The 22,031-nt window shown below is 41.0% G+C and overlaps 1 protein-coding gene across 1 annotated transcript in view; it reads right to left on the bottom strand.

Annotated features, from left to right (window-relative positions):
- ZMAT4 (zinc finger matrin-type 4) overlaps nucleotides 1–22,031 on the bottom strand; it is a 292,877-nt gene that overhangs the window by 233,095 nt on the left and 37,751 nt on the right. The window contains exon 2 of the mRNA XM_055567020.1: nucleotides 22–111. Coding sequence (XP_055422995.1) covers nucleotides 22–111 — 90 coding nt within the window. The remainder of the gene's footprint in view (nucleotides 1–21; nucleotides 112–22,031) is intronic.

The following is a 22,031-nucleotide window of genomic DNA, read 5'->3' as shown; positions in this document are numbered from 1 at the left end:
TGCGTGGTGTCAGATACTCACGTTTTCTGATCGGAGCCTCTTGGCTGGACACCCACCATCCCTGGGGTGAAGCATGTAATACAGTCGGACTTTGCTGGCATGTTTTCGACTCTGGGAAGGAAAAGCAGAAGCAGATACTATGAAAGAGAAGGCATTGAGAATCCTCGGACACATCAGCAGTGACTGCCAATGCCTAGAAGGAATTTCCTTCGAAAATGTGAAGGTCTATACCAAGGTCACAGTGAGAGGCCTTGCACGAAGGCCCCGGATGGAGAGGCCAGAACCAAGGTCATCTCTGAAACTGACTGAGCCCGGCTGTGAAAGTGTTAGTTGCTCAGTCACGTCCAACTCTTTCTTTCCTTCTCCAGGGGATCTCCCCGACCCAGGGACCGAACTCAGGTCTCCTGCATTGCAGGCAGATTCTTTACCTTCTGAGCCATCAGAGAAGTCCATTTAACTGTTGCCAAAAGCCCCCCTGATCCTTATCTAGGTCAGCTCCCTGACCCCTAATTAGGCAAATCCGCCCACCCTGGTACTCACCCTATAACGCTCTAACCCATCACCTAATGCCACCCTTCAACAGGAATTTTCTTTGTCTTCAGGCTATAAACATTGGCTACTAATCCATGCAAAGTGTCGACTCTCCCTAGTCTGTCAGGAGGTCAGCCCGCTGTGCTCACAGCACCTTCATCCTCAGCCCCCTACTCTTAATAATTACTCCCTTCTGAAATTCTCTGTGTCTGGAAATTCTTTTCCAACCCACATTTGGACTGCCACGACAGAAAATACTGGAGCACGTTCATGTAGGTCCCTTGGGATGACGTGTCAGATAGGTGAAGTGACTTGCCCAACATCATCAAGACAATGTAATTTCAGGATTAAAAAGCAGTTGGGGAAGAAAGGAGCAACCACTGGGATCTTTTAGCCTGGAGTGAATCCTGTTCAACTGTCTGCAAAGGTAAGAATAGGTCAGCAGAGGGAATGATACAAGGATCAGCTAGGAAGAAGAGCCCAGTCCCCTACCCTAGTGAAAGTGAAAGTGAAGCCGCTTAGTCGTGTCCGACTCTTAGCGACCCTATCCTGCCCTAAGTAGCTGGGGACCACACTGCCGTGGGAGCTGGACGTGCACACAGCATCTCTAACCGAAGCCTGATTAGAGCCAAGCTACATGCATGGAGCCAGATGCCACTGAACCAGTCAAGCCCCACCACCTGCAGAGCAGCAGGACTCCGAACTTCTATCTGTCCTGACTGCCCCATGCCTCGCGTGGAGAAACTGATTTCTTGTTACTTCCATCTTTCCTCTCTTCCTTTGCTGAACTGATAGCCCATCTGAACTCCCCTCACCTCTAAAGAACACTGAAGTTCTAACTTTCAAGCTGCTACCTGAGGCAGGATGGTGGACTGAAAAACACCCATAAAAGAGTCAGAAATTCAGAATCCCAGTTCGGGCTCGACCACTTTCTTCCTGTGTGATATCACACAAGTCATGACATGGAATGAGTCATTTACTCTAATCTGATTGTAGTCAAAGCTAGTCTCAAGCTTCCCTGGTGGCTCAGCAGTGAAGAACCACCTGCCAATGCAGGAGACACAGGTTCGATTCCTGGATCGGGAAAGATCCCCTGGAGGAGGGAATGGCAACCCAGTCCAGTAGTCTTGCCTGGAGAAACCCATGGACAGAGGAGCCTGCCAGGTCCATAGAGTCACAAAAGAGTAGGTCACGACTTGGTGACTAAACCACCCAAACAAGTCTCACATTCTCCTTGCACAAAATGAGCGCAATAATATTTATTAGGGTTTCCAGAAGAACCAAATGAGACATTATATAGGAGAGTCTGTTTCTCAATGTGGATTGCACCAATCCTGACTTTGAGCTCTATGTGGTCTCTATAAGGTGAATTCTTGAATCCACTGCTGCCTGATTCCAAGTCCCCCAGCCCCTTCCTTTACCCAGAGATTATTTCCTTCTTTTCCAATGACTTGGTCCCACGTGTCATTCTTTACAATTGGGTTCTAGCCTGATGGATGGGTTGCCTTCCTGGATTAGCCACAAAGGGGAAGTGATTTCAGAGAATACACAGCAAGTTGCATCTTGTTCACAGGACATCGTGTAACTCCTTCCTGTCTGGTTTGCCTCATTTATCACTTCCTTTATTCCTTCACTGTGCCTCAAGCAAGAAGACCGCGCCTCCAAACACCTGCTGGACACTTCTAAGGTCTTTAAATGCATTTAAAAGTGCTAACCGGTCCATCCTAAAGCAAATCAGTCCTGGGTGTTCATTGGAAGGACTGATGTTGAAGCTGAAACTCCAATACTTTGGCCACCTGATGCAAAGGGGCTGACTCATTTGAAAAGACCCTGATGTTGGGAAAGATTGAAGGCAGGAGGAGAAGGGGACGACAGAGAATGAGATGGTTGGATGGCATCACCAATGCAATGGACATGGGTTTGAGTGAACTCCAGGAGTTGGTGATGGACAGGGAGGCCTGGCGTGCTGCAGTTCATGGGGTCGCAAAGAGTCGGACATGACTGAGCGACTGAACTGAACTGATTTACAATATGAAAATTATTAGAGACATTTAAAAAAAGTACTAAAGTGTGATTTTCGAAATATATCTGAAGCCCTTTCTAGGTTGAATTTTAAGTTTTAATCAAAGGTTATCTGGAGTCTTGTCTGCTTGGAAGACTGGAAGGATAGAGAAATGGAACCCCATATGAATATGTGTCAGATGATTTCAACCTCATTGCTTAGCTTCTGTGAGTTCTTGAGAATGTTGCCATGCAAACAAGCACATTTCATTTTGCAGGTAAATATGCCGATGTCTAAAATGTGTACAGCTATTCTACAGGGTTGTGGGGGTTTTGGAGGTAAGGGGTAGTGGAAATATTAGGAACACTGCCACAATTAAAAAAAAAAATTTAAAGAAGATGTCAAAATCTCCAGGACATTGAATGTTGCCACAGAATCTGGGCTGCTGTAAAGCACACGCAGGCAGGTAATTGGTGAAAAGACAAAGTGATAACAGTGTGAGCTCGAATGGGGCTGAAGTAGGTTTTCAATTTTGCTTTTGTTACCATAGAAGAACTTCTTATCACAGTCCCTGCAGCATCAGTCTACCCAGGGAACAAAATCATGGCAAAATTGGAAATCTCATAAAGCAGCTTGTTTTGTGGTAGGATTTTTTTTATTCTTTCCTAAAATATAACATTTCTTTCAGAAAGGCTATTTCCAGCAAAGACAGAGTTCACCGGGTTATTTACTTGCAGTTTGACAAAACAAGTAAAAAAAAAAAAAACCCATTAGCTGAAAAAAGAAAAGAAAAAAAGAGCAGCTCTGCTGTGATTAGTGATGAGCAATGTTGGGTCAGAACCTTCTTCCTGATATTGTCCACTGAAGGCTTGTTTTTCTCCTTTGGCTTCCTAGTCTCCAGGCTGGCTGGGAAGGACTGCCTTGCCTAGTGTCTAGGTGGAAAGAAACAGAGCCTTGGCAAACACCACCTGATCCTGGATTGACGGGGGATAGGATCTAGTACTTGCTCATCACTCAGCTGCATCCCTTTTGCCTGGTCCTCTCTTTTCCTCCTGTTGCTTTTCCCAGGCCACTTGGCCTGGAGCCAACACCTCCCTATGCTGACTTCAGGGGGAAAGTCAAAACCCCAAAGACAGTCCACTCCACAGTGAGAGGAGCATGGGACTGCCCTCCCAGCTGGTATGACTCAGACCCAAAGCCACAAATGATGTTGGTCAACAAAGGGAAGGAGGCTCCCAGTTGAACATTCCTGGAGCCCTGCTCTCCCCCGGAGCTCTGCCAGCAGCTCCTCTCTTTCTTCCTGCCACGCTCACCTCTTCACCCAGACAGGACATGGAGTCACCTACTGCATCACCCTCCAAGTGACTTCTCTTAACTACCGTCCTCTCAACTTCCCTTAACTCTCTGAAGCTGCATCAAATTTGGCACAGAAATCTCACCCCATTCCATTTATTCCAAAAACGAAACCTTTCCTAAAGAAAGTTAAAACTGCATTTGAGCAAAGATGTTCATTGCAGCATTATCTAAATAGGAACAAAATAATAAACTGGGAGACAGCTACATTTTCATCAATAGGAGACGGGTTCAAGCAGCCATGGAATGTCCTTATGTTCAGTTGCAAATGGAAAAAAAAATGCTTTTTACATAATGAATATTGGATAGAAAATGCAAAGCTCAAAATTGCTCATATACGATGATGACAATTAAATAAAAATTGGTAAGTATAGCAAGAAGAGATGAGGGGAGAAAAATATAGTTTTTTAGGGTAAGAGTCTAGATGGTTTCTCTTTTTAATTTTTATAACAAATTCATCTTTAACAAAAAAATAGTAACTTCAAGCCTTTGTAATTCCTCCTTAAGTCTACTTTATACTAATTATAATTAGTAAAAAGCATCACTGATCTGGAGTGCATTTAACATATACTGATATAACTGACCACTTTTCCATCTACTCTTATCAACATTCAAAATGCACACTGTTTTCACTGTAATTCTTGGTAATTAGATGAGCATACTTAACTGAAGAGCAGGACGTGCTCCTTCAGAATTGAAAACTTGATTTTGGTCCATTGAATTCTTTGGTAAATATGTATACTTTTCACCATGTGGTCATTTTAGCTTTCTGTGTATGAACGGAGATTATGGGATGGTAAATGCTGTCCAGACAACCAAACCAAGAAGACTTGAAAAAACACTAACCCTCAGACTGCCTTAGGTCATCCAAATAAACACAAATAGTAGTAAGTCCTTATGACTTTTTCAAAGATCCATTAATACCTAAAACTAACACTGTTTTTAAGAGTTTAAAAAGCCCAACTGCCAGCCGAAAGGAACTTAAAAGAGAAAAAATATACCTTTCTAACATGTTAAATGTATATATTACAGAGTTTCAGGAGGGAAAAGGACCATTAATTTCAGGGGGAAAAAAACACGAAAAAGAAATTATACTCTCTTTCAATTGCACTGAGAGTCAATCCCAGGTTCTTTCTTGCATTAATATTTGCATTTTAAGTAAAAGTCATTATTTTCATTCAAACCACATCAACTTTAAGCTTCCAAGATAGGCCAGAAATGACCAAACCTTTCGTCTTAATTAAAGCCCTTTCCCCGTTGCTGGGCATTGTGTGGGGGCAGACCTATCTGGAGACTATTCTCTTTGGCTGAAACAATCTCTTGGCATGCTAAGGAACAGTCTAAAGTGGGAATTCAGGCCAGCCTTCTCTTTGCAGGGATGAAGAGCAAGACCAACCTCTGTTTTAGATGTATTGCTGTGAAAGGAGAGAGTGAAACACAGAAGCAGAACAGCTCTGTGCTTCACCTAAAAAGCCACCTTCCACGATCACACACATTCCTTAAAAAATTCTCAACTCACATTTGCTTCCAACAAGGCTACTGATTTCTGCTCTCATAAAATGTGGCAATAACAAAGCAACTTGGTATTTGCATAATGTTCCCAATAGCCTTCAAAGTCCTTTCACATTTATCCTCTCATTTTATCCTCTGATCACAGTTGTGAGGCTGGCAGGAGACGTGTTGTTTCAAATAAGCTTTAAGATCCATTGCTGATTTCCCACTTAAATCTTCACCATCTTATTTCATCATAGATATCTAATTATACCTCCTTCCAGAAGCTAGCTAACATAAGCCAAGGACTATAAGGAAAAACGAAAACCCGGAACAGATTTATCATCATAGAAGAGTGATTCTCGCAAGCCACCAACTTATTTCTACTCATTCTAGCGTGAAGAGGGGCCGATTAGGGCAGAAATAAAACACAGCAAAGGTTTCACTTCCTGGTTGCCCAAGAATGTCTGTCTAGCTGATATGGGATGGAGGCTCCATCTCTCGGGAAGGAGAGGCTGCCCTGGAAGATCCCCCCTTAACACTCTAAGGTTGAGGGCCCAGGGCAGAGCCCCACAAACACTGGGGGGCAACTTCAGTAGGAAGTCAAGGTTAAACACAGATGAACCAAAAGGAAACATGAAGTGTCAGAGATTCTCTCTGATGAATGGGACTCTTTCCTGGATCGGTACATCTTGATTGGTTGGATATAGAAACCTAGAGTAGAAGACAGACCAACTGGAAACCTAGGAAGAGAAGACTGGCTCTCTAGAGAAAGCTTTTCACAGCACAGAGAAGGAAGATATAAAACTCCTCCACCCAAGTCCCCAGATACCAAGTCTCCTACCCAGGCTGCTGGGCTCCTGAAATGGCCTGTCTTCATCCAGTCCTCAAGCTGAAATTGGATCAGAAGATCCTAAGAGGGTTCAGGTGGACTATGAAAGGATGCAAGGCTGATACACACACACCAGGGACATGAGGCAGGCCTTAACCTTCTGTTCTGATGACTGGAGCATAGGAAAAAAAAGTTATGTGACACAAAAGAAGACATTGACAAAAACTCTCAAGGAAGAAACATCAAGAAATGTTTTCTTTGCAAAAGATTTACCACAATAAGTAGACGTTCTAAGTGGCAAGTGTTTAGAGCCATTTAATTTAAGAAAATATTGACTGAGGATTAAAACTCAAAGATGAGATAAGACAATAAAGTAAGGATGTTAAAAATATCACAGCTTGGGACTTCTCTGGTGGTCCAGTGGCTAGGATTCTGTGCTCCCAATGCAGGGGGCCTAGGTTCATCTCTGGTCAGAGAACTATATCCCACGTGCCACAGGTAAGACCCAGCATGCCAAAACTAAGACCCAGAGCAGCCAAGTAAATAAATAAAGATTTTTTTTTTAAAGAAAAAACAATATCACAGCTTAACTTGGAAGGTCCTTCTCAGCAGGGCAAGAGTACAATCAGCACTACAGCGCAGTGTGAAGTTAGGACACGGTCACTTCCTAGAAACTAGAGGATAAGATGAAGAAGTGGGGAAAAGCAGTTCTGGAGATCTGACATACGAAAGACCAGGACAATTATAGTGTGGCTTTAACAGTAGAAAAACCAAACAAATAAATGGAATATTATAGATTACAAATTTCCAAAATACACCCCATAGTTTGAGAACAAAAAGAAAGCTATGAAAATACATAAAATACATCTAACTTTGATTGGAAAATTTTCTAAACAGCAAAGCAAAAGAAGCAGTACTGATAAAAATGGCTATATAGATAAATAGATAGATAGGACAGAAATGGGATGGACTTAACAGAAGCAGAAGACATTAAGAAGAGGTGGCCAGAATACACAGAACTATACAAAAAAGATCTTCACGACCCAGATAATCATGATGGTGTGATCACTCACCTAGAGCCAGACATCTTGGAATGTGAAGTCAAGTGGGCCTTAGGAAACATCACTACAAACAAAGCTAGAGGAGTTGATGGAATCCCAGTTGAGCTAGTTCAAATCCTGAAAGATGATGCTGTGAAAGTGCTGCATTCAATATGCCAGCAAATTTGGAAAACTCAGCAGTGGCCACAGGACTGGAAAAGGTCAGTTTTCATTCCAATCTCAAAGAAAGGCAATGACAAAGAATGCTCAAACTACTGCACATTTGCACCCATCTCACACGCTAGTAACAGAGAAGGCAATGGCACCCCACTCCAGTACTCTTGCCTAGAAAATCCCATGGATGGAGGAGCCTGGTGGGCTGCAGTCCATGGGGTCACTGAGGGTTGGACATGACTGAGCGACTTCACTTTCACTTTTCACTTTCATGCATTGGAGAAGGAAATGGCAACCCACTCCAGTGTTCTTGCCTGGAGAATCCCAGGGACAGGGGAGCCTGCTGGGCTGCCGTCTATGGGGTCGCACAGAGTCGGACATGACTGAAGTGACTTAGCAGCACATGCTAGTAAAGTAATGCTCAAAATTCTCCAAGCCAGGCTTCAACAGTACGTGAACCATGTACTTCCAGATGTTCAAACTGGATTTATTAAAAGGCAGAGGAACCAGAGATCAAATTGCCAACATCTGTTGGATCATCGGAAAAGCAACAAGAGTTCCAGAAAAACATCAACTTCTGCTTTGTTGACTAAGCCAAAGCCTTTGACTCTGTGGACTACAACAAACTGGAAAATTCTGAAAGAGATAGGAATGCCAGACTACCTGACCTGCCTCCTGAGAAATCTGTATGCAGATCAAGAAGCAACAGTTAGAACTGGACAAGGAACAACAGACTGGTTACAAATCAGGAAAGGAGTACATCAAGGCTGTATATTTTCACCCTGCTTATTTAACTTATATGCAGAGTACATCATGAGAAATGCTTGACTAGATGAAGCACAAGCTATAATCAAGATTGTTGGGAGAAATATCAATAACCTCAGATGTGCAGATGACACCACCCTTATGGCAGAAAGTGAAGAGGAACTAAAAAGCCTCTTGATGAAAGTGAAAGAGGAGAGTGAAAAAGTTGGCTTAAAGCTCAACATTCAGAAAGCTAAGATCATGGCATCCGGTCCCATCACTTCATGGCAAATAGATGGGGAAACAGTGGGAACAGCGTCAGACTTTATTTTTCTGGGCTCCAAAATCACTGTGGATGGTGATTGCAGCCATGAAATTAAAAGACGCTTGCTCCTTGGAAGAAAAGTTATGACCAACCTAGAAAGCTTTTGAAAAAGCAGAGATATTACTTTGCCAACAAAGGTCCACCTAGTCAAAGCTTTGGTTTTTCCAGTAGTCAGGTATAGATGTGAGAGTTGGACTATAAAGAAAGCTGAGCACCGAAGAATTGATGCTTTTGAACTGTGGTATTGAAGACGCTTGAGAGTCCCTTGGACTGCAAAGAGATCCAACCAGTCCATCCTAAAGGAAATCAGTCCTGAATATTCACTGGAGGGACTGATGCTGAAGCTGAAACTCCAATCCTTTGGCCACTTGATGTGAAGAACTGACTCATTTGAAAAGACCCTGGTGTTGGGAAAGATTGAAAACAGGAGGAGAAGGGGGACGACAGAGAATAAGATAGTTGGATGGCATCACCAACTCAATGGACATGAGTTTGAGTAAACTCCAGGAGTTGGTGATGGACAGGGAGGCCTGGCGTGCTGCAGTCCATGGGGTCACAAAGAGTCGGACATGACTAAGCAAATGAAATGAACTGAATATATACATATATATGCTTGTATCTTAAATACATATATGTAAGAAGAAAACCAGACTTCCCAGTTGCCTCAGTGGTTAAAGAATCTGCCTGCCAATGCAGGATACATGGGTTCAATCCCTTGGTCGAGAAGATCCCCTTGAGGAAGGCGTGGTAACCCATTCCAGTATTCTTGCCTCAAAAATCATGTGGACAGAAGAGCCCAGAGGGCTACAGTCCAGAGGGTCACAAAAGAGTTGGAGATGACTGAGCACACACATATACACACCAGAGGCAACCACAAAGCAGGAAAATATCTGCCATACGTGAAAGTGGTCTGATACCTTTAAGATAAAGAGTGTTCTTACAAAATTAGAAAAAAAAAAAAGTGAATAAGCAAAAGATAGAAATAGGGATTTTTAAAATGCAAATAGTTAAAAGATACATAAAGAGAAGCTCATCCAAATTCTACCTTATATTTTTTACATTAAAAACATGTATTGTCACCCATGAAATTGGCAAAAATTTACAAAATATACATATCCATATCAGTGAAGATACAAGGAAACTAAGACTCTTGTACATAGCTAACAGGCATGTGAACTGACATTATCTTCCTGGATGGAAATTTTGCAATATATATTCAAAAGGCAAAAACTCATTCAATCCAAAATTCTACTTCTATGAGTTCATTTTAAGTTCACAATCAGAGACATCCCTTATTTATAATAATGAAAATGAGAAAGTAATTTAAATGCCCTAAATGAGAGGGATAAATAATATAATACATATATATATATATGAGACAGATTACCAAACTGCCATTAGCAAGCATATTAGTAGTATTCAAATACATGAAAAATACTATGCAATAATACTAAGAAAGAAAATCTGCTTCAAACCAAAAAATAAATGATGCCAAACTTCTTAAACAAAAACATATGTGTGAGGACTTCCTTGGTGGTCCAGTGGCTAAGACATCCCAATGCAGGGACCTGTGTTCGATCCCTGGTCAGGGAACTAGATCACTCATGCTGCAACGAAGAGACCATTGGCCACAACTAAGATCCATTGCAACCAAATAAATAAAATAAATAAATATTTAAAAATACACACATATGTTTGTGTTGCATACACATGGTTGTGTGCATAGACATGACAAAACTCTAGGAAGAAACACACCAAAAGATTGATATTCTTTATCATGGATCACAGGTGACTTTAATGTACACCTTTTTTGAATTTTCTAAATTCCTTAAGGGATCTAATCATTCCAATAAACGGAAAGAAAAATCACACTTTTATAGGTTCATTCCAGTTTTGATGATTTCCCATTCTAATCGCTTAAGATGAGGAAAATGAGTCTCAGGAAGACTAAGAGAGTTGCTCGAGATCGCACAACTTCTAAGTTCTCAGAGGACACGGATTATACGTTTTCTCTTCATTTATATCCCCATCATCTATCACCATGCCTGAAATACACCTGGCAGAGTCTGTGCTCAATAACTGTCGATTAAGGGACTGAACGCGTGAATGAAAGAAAGAGGTGATCCCAGAACAAGAGCCCAAGACTCACGATTAATTAAAATGATCCTGTGAAAGTGTGTGTACATAATTGCTATAGACTCCCTTCCATTCTGAAAGTGAAATCAAACCCATCTCCTGTCTCCTCCCATCTCTCTACCTGGCCAGCAGTGTAGGTCCTAGAGGAGGAGGGAGCCTGCAGACCAGGGGGAGTTCTGGCAACAGCTCCAGCAGGCATTCTGCAGAGTGAGCACATTGGAGGAAGAAGTCTCAGCAGGGGACCTGACAAAAGCTGAGCTTGAACATAAACTCCCAGGAAACCTAGGAACTGCTGCAGCTGGTGCGTGTGCGCGCGCTAGTCACTCAGTCCTGTCCAACTCTTTGCGACCCCATGGACTGTAGCCTGCCAGGCTCCTCTGTCCATGGAATTCTCCAGGCAGGAATATTGGAGTGGGTTGCCATTCCCTTCTCCAGGGGATCTTCCTGATCCAGGGATCGAACCAGGGTCTCCTGCACTGGCAGGTGGATGCTTTACCATCTGAGCCACCAGGGAAGCCCCACTGCAACTGGCACGAAAGTCCAGTCTAGAGTGATGCCTCTCGTCACAGCCACCATGCCACATGCAACCCAGCTGGTTAAGCAAGAGAAAGTTTGGAACCAGCAGAGCCAACTCGTCCACTGTTTCTAAGAATCCCAATTCACCTGATGCTGGCTTGGCAAATCTCACTTAACCCGTTGGCCTTGGGTGATACATCACTTTGCTTTTAATTATAGAATCCTGGGCATGTGTGGCACTGTGGACTCAATTGTATGCCCTCGCAAACTCATATGTGGAAGCCTAACCCTGTCCCCTCTTGGCATTACTTTTAGATAATCAAACCAGTCAATCCTAAGGGAAATCAGCCCTGAATATTCACTGGAAGGACTGATGATGAAGCTGAAGCTCCAATCCTTTGGCCACCTGATGCGAAGAGCCGATTCACTGGAAAAGACCCTGATGCTGGGAAAGATGGAAAGCAGTTGGAGAAGGGGGTGATAGAGGATGAGTTGCTTAGACAGCATCATTGACTCAACGGACATGGATTTGAACAAACTCCAAGGACAGAGGAGCCTGGTATGCTGCAGTTCACGGGATTGCAAGACGTCAGATATGACTTAGCAACCGAGCAACAAATCAAGGTTGAATGGGGTCAAAAGAGTGGGGCCCTAACCCAACATAACTGGTGGCCTTCCGGGACAAGGACAGGGGATGCTTCCTCTTTCCGTGAGCACAGAGGAAAGGCCACGTGAGGAAAGAGCAAGCAGGTGGAAGTTCTGCAAGGCAGGAGGAGAGGCTGCACCAGTAACCACGCCAGCACCTTGATCTCAGCCTTCGAGCTCCAGAACCGGCAGAAAAGTAAATGTCTGTTGTGTAAGCCCCCACTCAATGCTATTTTGTCTTGGCAGCCTGGGCTGACTAAGACACATGCCGTCATCCACACCAGGCGCTCTTTCTTCTCATCCCAGGAATCGGTCCATTTTTCAAAAGCAAAGAGGACAGCCTTCAAGTTTCTAGAATTAGGTCATTTTTATGTTTTTCTGAAATATTTTTAAAAGAGCATTTAAAATGAGAAGTGCTTATCTTAAACAAGTTTTGGGAAAAATGGATTTTTGTTGGAGAAAAACCATCTAGGGTGGGCTGGGCAGCCTTCACGAGTGTGTAAACATGTTTGCACTAAATCTGTACTTCCGTCTGCCTACACGAGGGCCTACACAGGCGCATTACAATTTTAAATCAAAGTCTTGCGACTCAAAGAATTACATTACCACCAAAGTACAGAGGAACCATCTTTCTGTCGTGTGAGGGCAGAGCTAAATGTGTCTCCATGAAGTCTGCACATTTTTAGCAGAATCACAGGAGAAAGAAGAGAACACCGGAGGATAAATAATGCAATATACCTCATCTAGGCTGCTCTTCTGCTGTTTGGGAAAATAAGGCAAAAATGATTTTCCCCCCTCTCTGGAAGCTCTCATTAAGAAGATAAAGATAGAGATGAGGGAAAAAATAAAGCCAGTGAGATCAGTGATTAAAGTCAGAGAGGATGGGGGATTTGAAGCAACAAAGATACCAAATCCTTCTGCAACGTGAAAGCTTTAACCACACAAGCCAGTCCTGTGCTACCATTTCTCAAGGTCTCTTGGCTTCTTTTAGAAAATTCATGCCAGGAATAAGAAAAACATTAGCACTTTATAAAAGCATGATTGTGAGTGAGGTCTTCAAAGATTAACCCCCACCACTGCCAAGGGCAAATGTTCATCTCCATCTGTTTGGAGTGAGGTTTAGGTGGTGGAGAAATCGAGATTAATCCAAGTCCATGGTCTTGTGAAATAGATGCTGGTCACTCAGACAACCCAATAACCAAGGCAGTGGGAGCACAGTTCACACGTGGCCTCATTACTCGTATGTAACATTTTTACATTCGATTCTCTTTTGGCCCTATTACTTTATACACCTTTGTATGCATCCTATAATTATTCTCAAACTGAACTCTGTTTTTACAACTGAATCCTCAATTTTTGTTATTTTTATAGTCCTGATCCATCCCATTGTGCACCTTTAAAACTTCTGCACAGAACAGTTCCTCTACAAAAGTATGTTAATTACTTAAACAGTCAGGTGAGAAGAAGCTTTTTTGATTTGTCGTCTGTTTTCATATTATAGTCTCACTTGCTTATTTTTACTTAGGTTGCCTTTGCTCCTGGTGTCAAATCAAAAAGTAATTTGATTGGTTGAGAGTCTCCTGGAGAAGGAAACGGCAACCCACTCCAGTGGTCTTGCCTGGAAAATTCCACCAACAGAGGAGCCTGGTGGGCTACAGTCCATGTTGTCACAGAGAGTTGTATGCAACTGAGTGACTAAACAACAACCAAAAAATATAATAATGGTCAAGACCGCTGTCAAGAAGTTTACTGCCTATGCTTTCTTCTGCGAATTTTATGGTTTCAAATTGTATGTTTAAATCGATCCTTTAATCCATCTTGAGTTAATTTTTGCATATGGTGTAAGAGAGTGGTCCAGTTACATTCCTTTGCATGTGACTGTCCAGTTTTCCAAACCCCATTTATTTAAGATGGTGTCCCTTCCCCGGTGTAAATTCTTTGCTCCTTTTTCATAAATTAATTGATCATATATGCATGGGTTCACTTCTGATCTAAGTGTTCTGTTGATCTGGATGTCTGTGTTTATGGCTATATCATACTGTTTTGATTACCAAAGCATCAAAACATGATTTGAAATCCAGAAGTGATGCCTCTATCTTTACTCCTCTTTCTCAAAATTCCTTGAGTTATCTAGGGGTTTTGTGCCTCCATACAAATTTTGAGATAGTTTGTTCAATCTCAGTGAAAAAAGGCATAGTAATTGTAATAATGATCATGTTGAACCAGTAGAATGCTCTGGTTGCATGGATGTTTTAACAGTATTACTTCTCTCAATTCATAAGCTTCTACTATCTTTCTATTTTTGTGTGTCTTCTTCAATTTTTTTTTCACTTTCAGTTACAGACCTGTCATCTCCGTGGTTAAATTTCTTCCTAGGTATTTTACTCTCTTAGATGCAGTGGTAAATGGGACTGCTTTCTTAATTTCTATTTCTGATAATTCATTGTCAGTGTGTAGAAATCAGCTGGGTTTTGTGTATTGATTTGTATTCTTCAACTTTAATGATTTTCATATTAGTTTCCTTTAATGACTTTGCGTATTAGTTCTAAGAGTAATTTTGGCACAATCTTCAGAGTTCTCTACATGTGATATTACATCATCTCCAAATAGGGCCAGTGTTACTTCTTCTCTGATCTGATACCTTTTGTTCGTCTGTTTTGCCTGGCTCTGGCTAGGACTTCCTATACTACGCTGAATAAAAGTCATGACGGTGGGAATCTCTATCTTACCCCTGATGTCACAGGAAAAGCTTTCGGTGTTCCCCCATTGAAAGTATAATGTTGGGATGTGGGCTTATCATGTATGGTTTTTACACGCTGAGGTATATTCTTTCTACAACCAGTCTGTTGAAAGTTTTATCAATAAATGGATGTTTGAAGTGAAGTGAAGTCATGTCCGACTCTTTGCGACCCTGTGGACTGTAGCCTACCAGGCTCCTCTGTGAAACGATTGGTGTGAAACGATTTCTTGGTGTGGTTTTCATTTACATTTTCCTGATAACCAGTGGTGTTGAGCACCTTTTCATGTGCCCATTGACCACTTGTATATCTTCTCTGGAAAAATGTCTGTGTGATTCCTCTTCCCATTTTCAATCAAATTGTTATTTTTGATTAAAGAAAGAGTTATGGGAGTTCTTTACATGTTTTGGCTATTAAGCTTTTATTTGCAGTATGATTTGCAAATATTTTCTCCCATTCCATGGAATTTCCTAAGCAAGTGTACTGGAGTGGGTTGCCATTTCCTTCTCCAGGGGATCTTCCCTACGCAGGGATCAAACCCTGGGTAGGCAGACGCTTTACCATCTCAGCCACTAGCCTTTACTAAATGGATGTTTAATTTTGTCAAATGCTTTTTCCACATCTATTGAGATGATCAAATGAGTTTCACATTCATTATGTTAATGTGCTGTACCACACTGATTGATTTGCCAATGTTCAACCATCCTTACATCCCTGGAATAAATCACATTTGATCATAGTATACAGTCCCTTTAATGTATTATTGAACTTGGTTTACTGATATTTTGGGGAGGATTTTTCATCTATGTTCATGAGGATTATGAGGCTGTAAATTTCTTTTCTTGTAGTGTCCTTGTCTGGTTTTGGTATTAGCATAATGATGGCCTCATAGAGCAACCTCATAGAAGTGTTCCCCCCTCTTCTAATTTTTGCAAGGTTGTGAAGGATTGCTATTAATTCTTCTTTAAATATTTGGTGGAATTCAGCAGTGAAGCCATCTAATCCTGGACTTTCTATGTTGAGAGGTTTGTGATTACTGACTCAACCTCTGTAGTTGGTTCAGATTTTCTTTTTCTTCATGGTTCAGTCTTTAAAGCTTGCACTTTTTAGGAATTTATCCATTTCTTTTAGGCTGTCCAATTTGTTGACATCTATTTGCTTGTAGTAGTCACGATAATCCTTTGTATGTATCAGTTGTAATGTATTCTCTTTCATTTATAATTTTGCTTTTGAATCCTCTCTCTTTTTTTCTTGGTAAATCAAGTTTAAAAATGTATCTGCTTTGTTTACTCTTTCAAAATAGCAGGTTTGAGTTTCACCGGTCTTTTTAAACTGTCTTTTTAGTCTCTATTTCTTTTATTTCCATTCTGATCTTTGAGATTCCTTTCCTTTTACTAAAAGTTGCTGCACAGGAAAAACAAAACAAAACCATTGACAAAATAAAAAGTCAACTTATGGAATGGGAGAAAATATTTGCAAATCATACTGCAAATAAAAGCTTAATAGCCAAAACATGTAAAGAACTCCCATAACTCTTTCTTTAATCAAAAATAACAATTTGATTGAAAATGGGAAGAGGAATCACACAGACATTTTTCCAGAGAAGATATACAAGTGGTCAATGGGCACATGAAAAGGTGCTCAACACCACTGGTTATCAGGAAAATGTAAATGAAAACCACACCAAGAAATCGTTTCACACCATTCAGATTAGCCACCATCAAAAGGACGAGAAATAACAAGTACTGGCAAAGATGTGGGGGGAAGGTAAGCTGGCACAGCCACTGGGAAATCAGAATGGAAATTCCTCAAAAGAATTAAAGTTAGGGCTACCATGCTGCTGCTGCTGCTGCTAAGTCGCATTAGTCATGTCCGACTCTGCACGACCTCATGGACGGCAGCCCACCAGGGCTACCATATGACCCAGCAATTTCACTTCTGGGTGTTTATTCCAAGGATATTAAAACAGGATATCCAAAAGGTATTTGTATTCTCATGTTCCTTATAGTCTTATTCACAATTATTCACAATATTCTTATATCAGAAGATATGGAACAACCTAAGTGTCCATTTATGAATGAAAAGAAGATGTGGCACTTACATACACAGAAATATTATTCAGTCATGAAAATGAAGGAAAGCCTACCATCTGAGACGCAGTGAGTGCTAAGTGAGATGAACCAGACAAAGGGAAATACTGCGTGAAATCACTTATATGTGGGATCAGTCAATCAATACAAAGCTGAACCCATAGAAACAGTAGAAAAGTGGCTGCCAGGGGCTGCAAGATAGGAAAATATGGAGATGTTGGTAAAAGAGTGCAAGACTCCAACTATAAAATGAAAAAGGCCAGAGGACCTAATATAAAAGATGGTGACTATCGTTGATCACACTGTACTGCATAATTAAAAACTGTGAGGAGAGTAAATTTAATTGATTTCACAAAAATTAAATAAATATGATAAATATGTAAGGTGATGGATGTGTTCATTAATTATATGGAGAGACTCCTTTCACAATCTATACATATGTCAAATCACCATGTGTCCACTTTAAATATGTCAATTATACCTTAATGAAACTGAAGTAAATAAATAAATGGTCAGATGACTTATACTATAGAACATAACTCAAATATATCTCACTTTGAATGCAAACAATAGTAAATAAAAATAATAAATTTTAATTGGACTAACAAACAGAATATCTACCTAACAGATTCTTCACTGACAAAAAAAAATTAATTTTTAAAATCAGTTCCCTCTGGTACACTTGAAATGTGACTTTATTTTCCAATTTTCCTAACTTTATTTTCCTATTTTCAAACTTTAGGTACATATAACTTTTATAATCTGAGAAAAGTAATCAGCAAGGTGCACTGGGATGACCCAGAGGGATGGTACAGGGAGGGAGGTGGGAGGGGGGTTCAGGATGGGGAACACGTGTACGCTCTTGGTGGATTCATGTTGATGTATGGCAAAACCAATACAATGTTGTAAAGTAATTAGCCTCCAATTAAAATAAATAAATTTATATTAAAAATAACAAAAAAATATGAGAAGACATGGAGGAAATGTAAATGTATATTGCTAAATGTAAATAGCTAGATCAAAAAGGCCGTGATTCCAACTGTAATATATTCTGGAAAAAACAAAACTATAGTGAAAGTGCGAAGATGAGTGGTTACAAGTAAAGGATGAGAAAGAGGAGCACAGGGGATTTGGGGGGCAATGAACCTATTCTCTATATGTAAAAGCTTGTTACACTTCATTAGGCATTTTTCAAAACCCATAGAATATGCAAGACATATATAAACTATGTGCTCTGGGTGATTCTGACATTTCAGTGTGGGTTCATCACTGTAACAAATGTGCCACTTTGTTGGGGGATATTGATAATGCAGGAGATCACGCATTTGTGGGGCCGAGAGGTATATGGGAAATCTCTGCAACTTCTGCTCGTTTTTGTGTAAACCTGAAACTGCTCTAAAAAATAAATTCAATAAAAATAAAAAAAAAAAAAAAAGAAAAGTAATCAGCAAATTTATTAGGAACATTTCTAGTATAAAACAATGTGCAAAGAATGGAATGTCCATTTCTTCCTATCCGAGTATCCTCCCCACCATGTCTAGCTAGTATTTTTGCACAAGAAATTAGCTGGCTGCCTTGGGGATAGCTAGGAAGCCTCACAGCTGCTTGAAATCGAGAGGGCTCAGCCTCCCCACCCCCCACCACTAGAGGAAACCTGGGTTTGTACCTGTTTCACTTAGTAATGGGAAACATAAAATTTTTTTTTCACTTGAATCCCTAGAGTCAAGTATCCCGAAGCATATTTTATTTTCCCAGAGATACTTGCTTTGCATAGCACAGCTCCCCAGACCTGCAGGGCACACACGTGCTCAGGGCTGCCAGCTGCAACTCTGCTGTCACTTCCAGCTCACCACCACCTGCACTTCCATTTATCTATTTGCCTATTCAAAGTCCCAGATTTTAATCTGCTTGCAGGTTGTTTTGAACTGATAGCTTGATTAAAGCAAAACAGGGAATTCTGAAATAATCCATCCTCTCTAGCCAGGTGGTTCAGAGAGACAGACTTGTTCCATGGAAGACTGTTGTATCTATTCAATAAATGCTCCCCCGGGTGCCCCCAGAGCCCGTGTGTCACTCCTTTCCCTTCTTTGGAGGGACCAGAGAGAAATACATCCTACAGGAGCCAGAGGTTTGCACATCCATCTGCCACGGGGTGCCTAGCCCTTCTCAGGGACACTGGGGATGGGAACAGGAACCTATAGGTCCTAGCTCATCTCCGCCCCCTCTGCATACAGATCAGACCTGGAATCACTCTTTTCGTTCCAGTCTTTCCCAAAGTTTGGTCTCTGGACCACTGGTTTCAGAATCATAGGGCATTTTCTTAAAGGAAGGTTTCAGACCTCATCGCAAGAATTGCTAGAGGGTGGAGGACGGGGAATTAGGTTTTTAGCAGCTCCCCAAGGGCTTAGGGGCTTACCAGGTGGTACTAGTGGTAAAGAACTTGCCAACCAATGCAGGAGATGTAATGGACAAGAGTTCAATCCCTGGATAGGGAAGATCCCCTGGAGGAGGGCATGGCAACTCACTCCAGTATTCTTGCTTGGAGAATCCCATGGACAGAAGAGCCTGGTAGGCTACAGTTCGGTGTGTCGAAAGGAGTTGGACATGACTGAAGTGACTTAGCATTACACATTCAAGGGTTCAGAAGGCAAAGATGCACTCTGAAAACCCAGCTTAATTTTCCCTTCTTTCTAATCAGCTCGTCTCCTCTTCCCTTCTGTGGCTGCCAAGCCCAGATTGAAAGAAAAAGAAAACAGATCGGGAGAGCTATCTCCAGCTTCAGCTGGATTGCATCTCAGCGTGAAGCAAAATCTGGAGAGCTGGTCTCGGCCAACCTCCCAGGACCTGCAAAGAGCAGCTTGAGAAGTGCAGAGCTTGAAAGAGACTACATGGGTCAGAGATGCTGCTTTGACAAGCCCCGATCTCAAATCCGGGACTCCACTTTCTCCTTCTCACCATCTTCTCAGCTTCTCACAGCTTCCACTCTCCTCTTCCTAAGGGTCTTCAGAACATCTCCCCTAGGTCCTACCACTATCTTATTCAAACTCAATACTTCCAAAGAGAAGTTGTTACCTTTCTTCCTTGTCTAATCCCCTTTTCAACATCTCTAATTTTGTCTGGAATACCAGTGTTTTTGTAGGCAACCAGGCACAAAATCAAGTGAAGCAAAAATATTGGGAAATACCAACCAAAACTGTTAAATAGGGATGATAAATATATTTAAGGAGTTGAGAAGACATTACCAATATGAAGCAAAACATGAAATTATAAAAAGTAAAGAAGCAAAAATACTTATTACACAGCATGACTGTATGAGGTTTATTGTTGGATGAAAATCCATCAGTGTAATATATCACATTCATGAATGTGAATCTGCCATGTCTCTTAAGTGAAAAACAACCAAATACTGGAAATTTTATATGGTTTAACTTTAGTTTACTTTGATAATCAGGAAAAATACATCTTGTTTTTTTAAATGAAAATGCATACTCACGCAAAAACCTGCACACAGATATTTAAAGAAGACTTGTTCATAATTTTCAAAATTTGGAAGCAATCAAGATTTAATTCAGTAGGTGGATGGATAAACAAACAGCAGTACATACAGACAAGGGAATATTATTCAGCACTAAAAAATAAATGAGCTTTCAAGCCATGAAAAATATAGAGGAAACTTAAATGTGAAAAGGTGCCATATCATATGATTCAAACCACATGAGAGTCCAGAAAAGGTAAAGACAGTATGGGCTTCCCAGGTGGCCCAGTGGGAAAGAATTCCACCAGCCAAGACAGGAGACACGAAAGGCATGGGTTCGCTCCCTGGGTTGGGAAGATCCCCAGGAGTAGGAAATGGCAACCCACTCCACTATTCTTGCCTGGAAAATTCCATGGAAAGATGAACTTGGCAGGATATAGTCCATGGGGTCTCAAAGTGTCAGACATGACTGAGCAACTGAGCACGCGCTCACACTCACACACACACACACACACACACGGAGGCAGAATAAAGATCAGCGGTTGCCAGGGGTTACAGAGGGGAAAGGATAAACTGGCAGAGTACATAGGATTTTCAGGACAGTGAAACTACTCGATATGATATTATAATGATGGATGGGTGGATGCCACTACGCATCTGTCCACAGCAAATGCACACCAAGAGTGAGTGAGCCCTAAGGTAAACTATGGACTTTGGGTGATGATGTTGTGTCCTTTATTAGTCGATCAATAGTAACAAAAGTACCATCTGGTGAGAGGTGTTAAAATGAGGGAAGCTGTGCGTGGGGTGGGGGCAGAGTGTATCTATGAACTCTGAACCTCTTTCTTAATTTTGCTATGAACCTGAAAACTACTCTAAAAATTGTCTATTAAATTAAAAAATTAATGGAGATTCCCAAACTTCTAAGTAAAACTGACAAACTTAATACATTGTTTTTTTTTTTCACAAAGCACTTTCTTTATCTTTCAGAAACTGAATATACAAAGCAAGTTTTTTTCCAAAATATTTTCATAGGCAAAGGGTTAAAAATGATTTTAATTATACACATATGGTCACAATTTTGCTTTAACATTGGCTTTTAAAGCGATGTATCATGATCAATAATGGATTATCTAAGAAAAGCAAGCATGGCAGAGCATAAGAAGGATCAATGTTATTTACCACGTTAATAGACTAAAAGAAGAGAAAATCATTATCTCGACCAATACCAAAAAAGTCAGATGATAAAATCCAGAACCACTTACACTTTTTTAAAGCTTGGCATAAAGTAGGGAATGATAAGAATATTCTTAATTCCATGGAGGTTATATGAAGAATCTGCAGCAACCATTACACTTAATGGAGAAATTTCGATTTGTATTTCCTTAAAGACGGATGCCAAGAAAAATTTGACCACTGTCACTCTTACTGTTGAACACTGCCCTGGAGTTCCTCATCAGCTCCATAAAGACAGAAAAAGAGATCTGAGCAAAGGAAGGGAAGAACTAAAACTCACTGCTTGCAAAAATAAAAAGCGTATCTGGAAAAAAAATTGACAGTCTATGACAGATCAAAATGCCAACATCCACTGGATCGTGGAAAAAGGAAGAGAGTTCCAGAAAAACATCTACTTCTGCTTGATTGACTATGCCAAAGCCTTTGACTGTGTGGATCACAAGAAACTGTGAAAAATTCTGAAAGAGATGGGAATACCAGACCACCTGACCTGCCTCTTCAGAAACCTATATGCAGGTCAGGAAGCAACAGTTAGAACTGGACATGGAACAACAGACTGGTTCCAAATAGGAAAAGGAGTACGTCAAGGCTGTATACTGTCACCCTGCTTATTTAACTTCTTTGCAGAGTACATCATGAGAAATACTGGGCTGGAAGAAGCATAAGCTGGAATCAAGATTGCGGGGAGAAATATCAAGAACCT

This window comes from Bubalus kerabau, chromosome 2, assembly GCF_029407905.1.
Source record: "Bubalus kerabau isolate K-KA32 ecotype Philippines breed swamp buffalo chromosome 2, PCC_UOA_SB_1v2, whole genome shotgun sequence".
Classification (NCBI taxonomy): Eukaryota; Metazoa; Chordata; class Mammalia; order Artiodactyla; family Bovidae; genus Bubalus; species Bubalus kerabau.
This window is presented reverse-complemented; position numbering and strand designations above follow the sequence as displayed.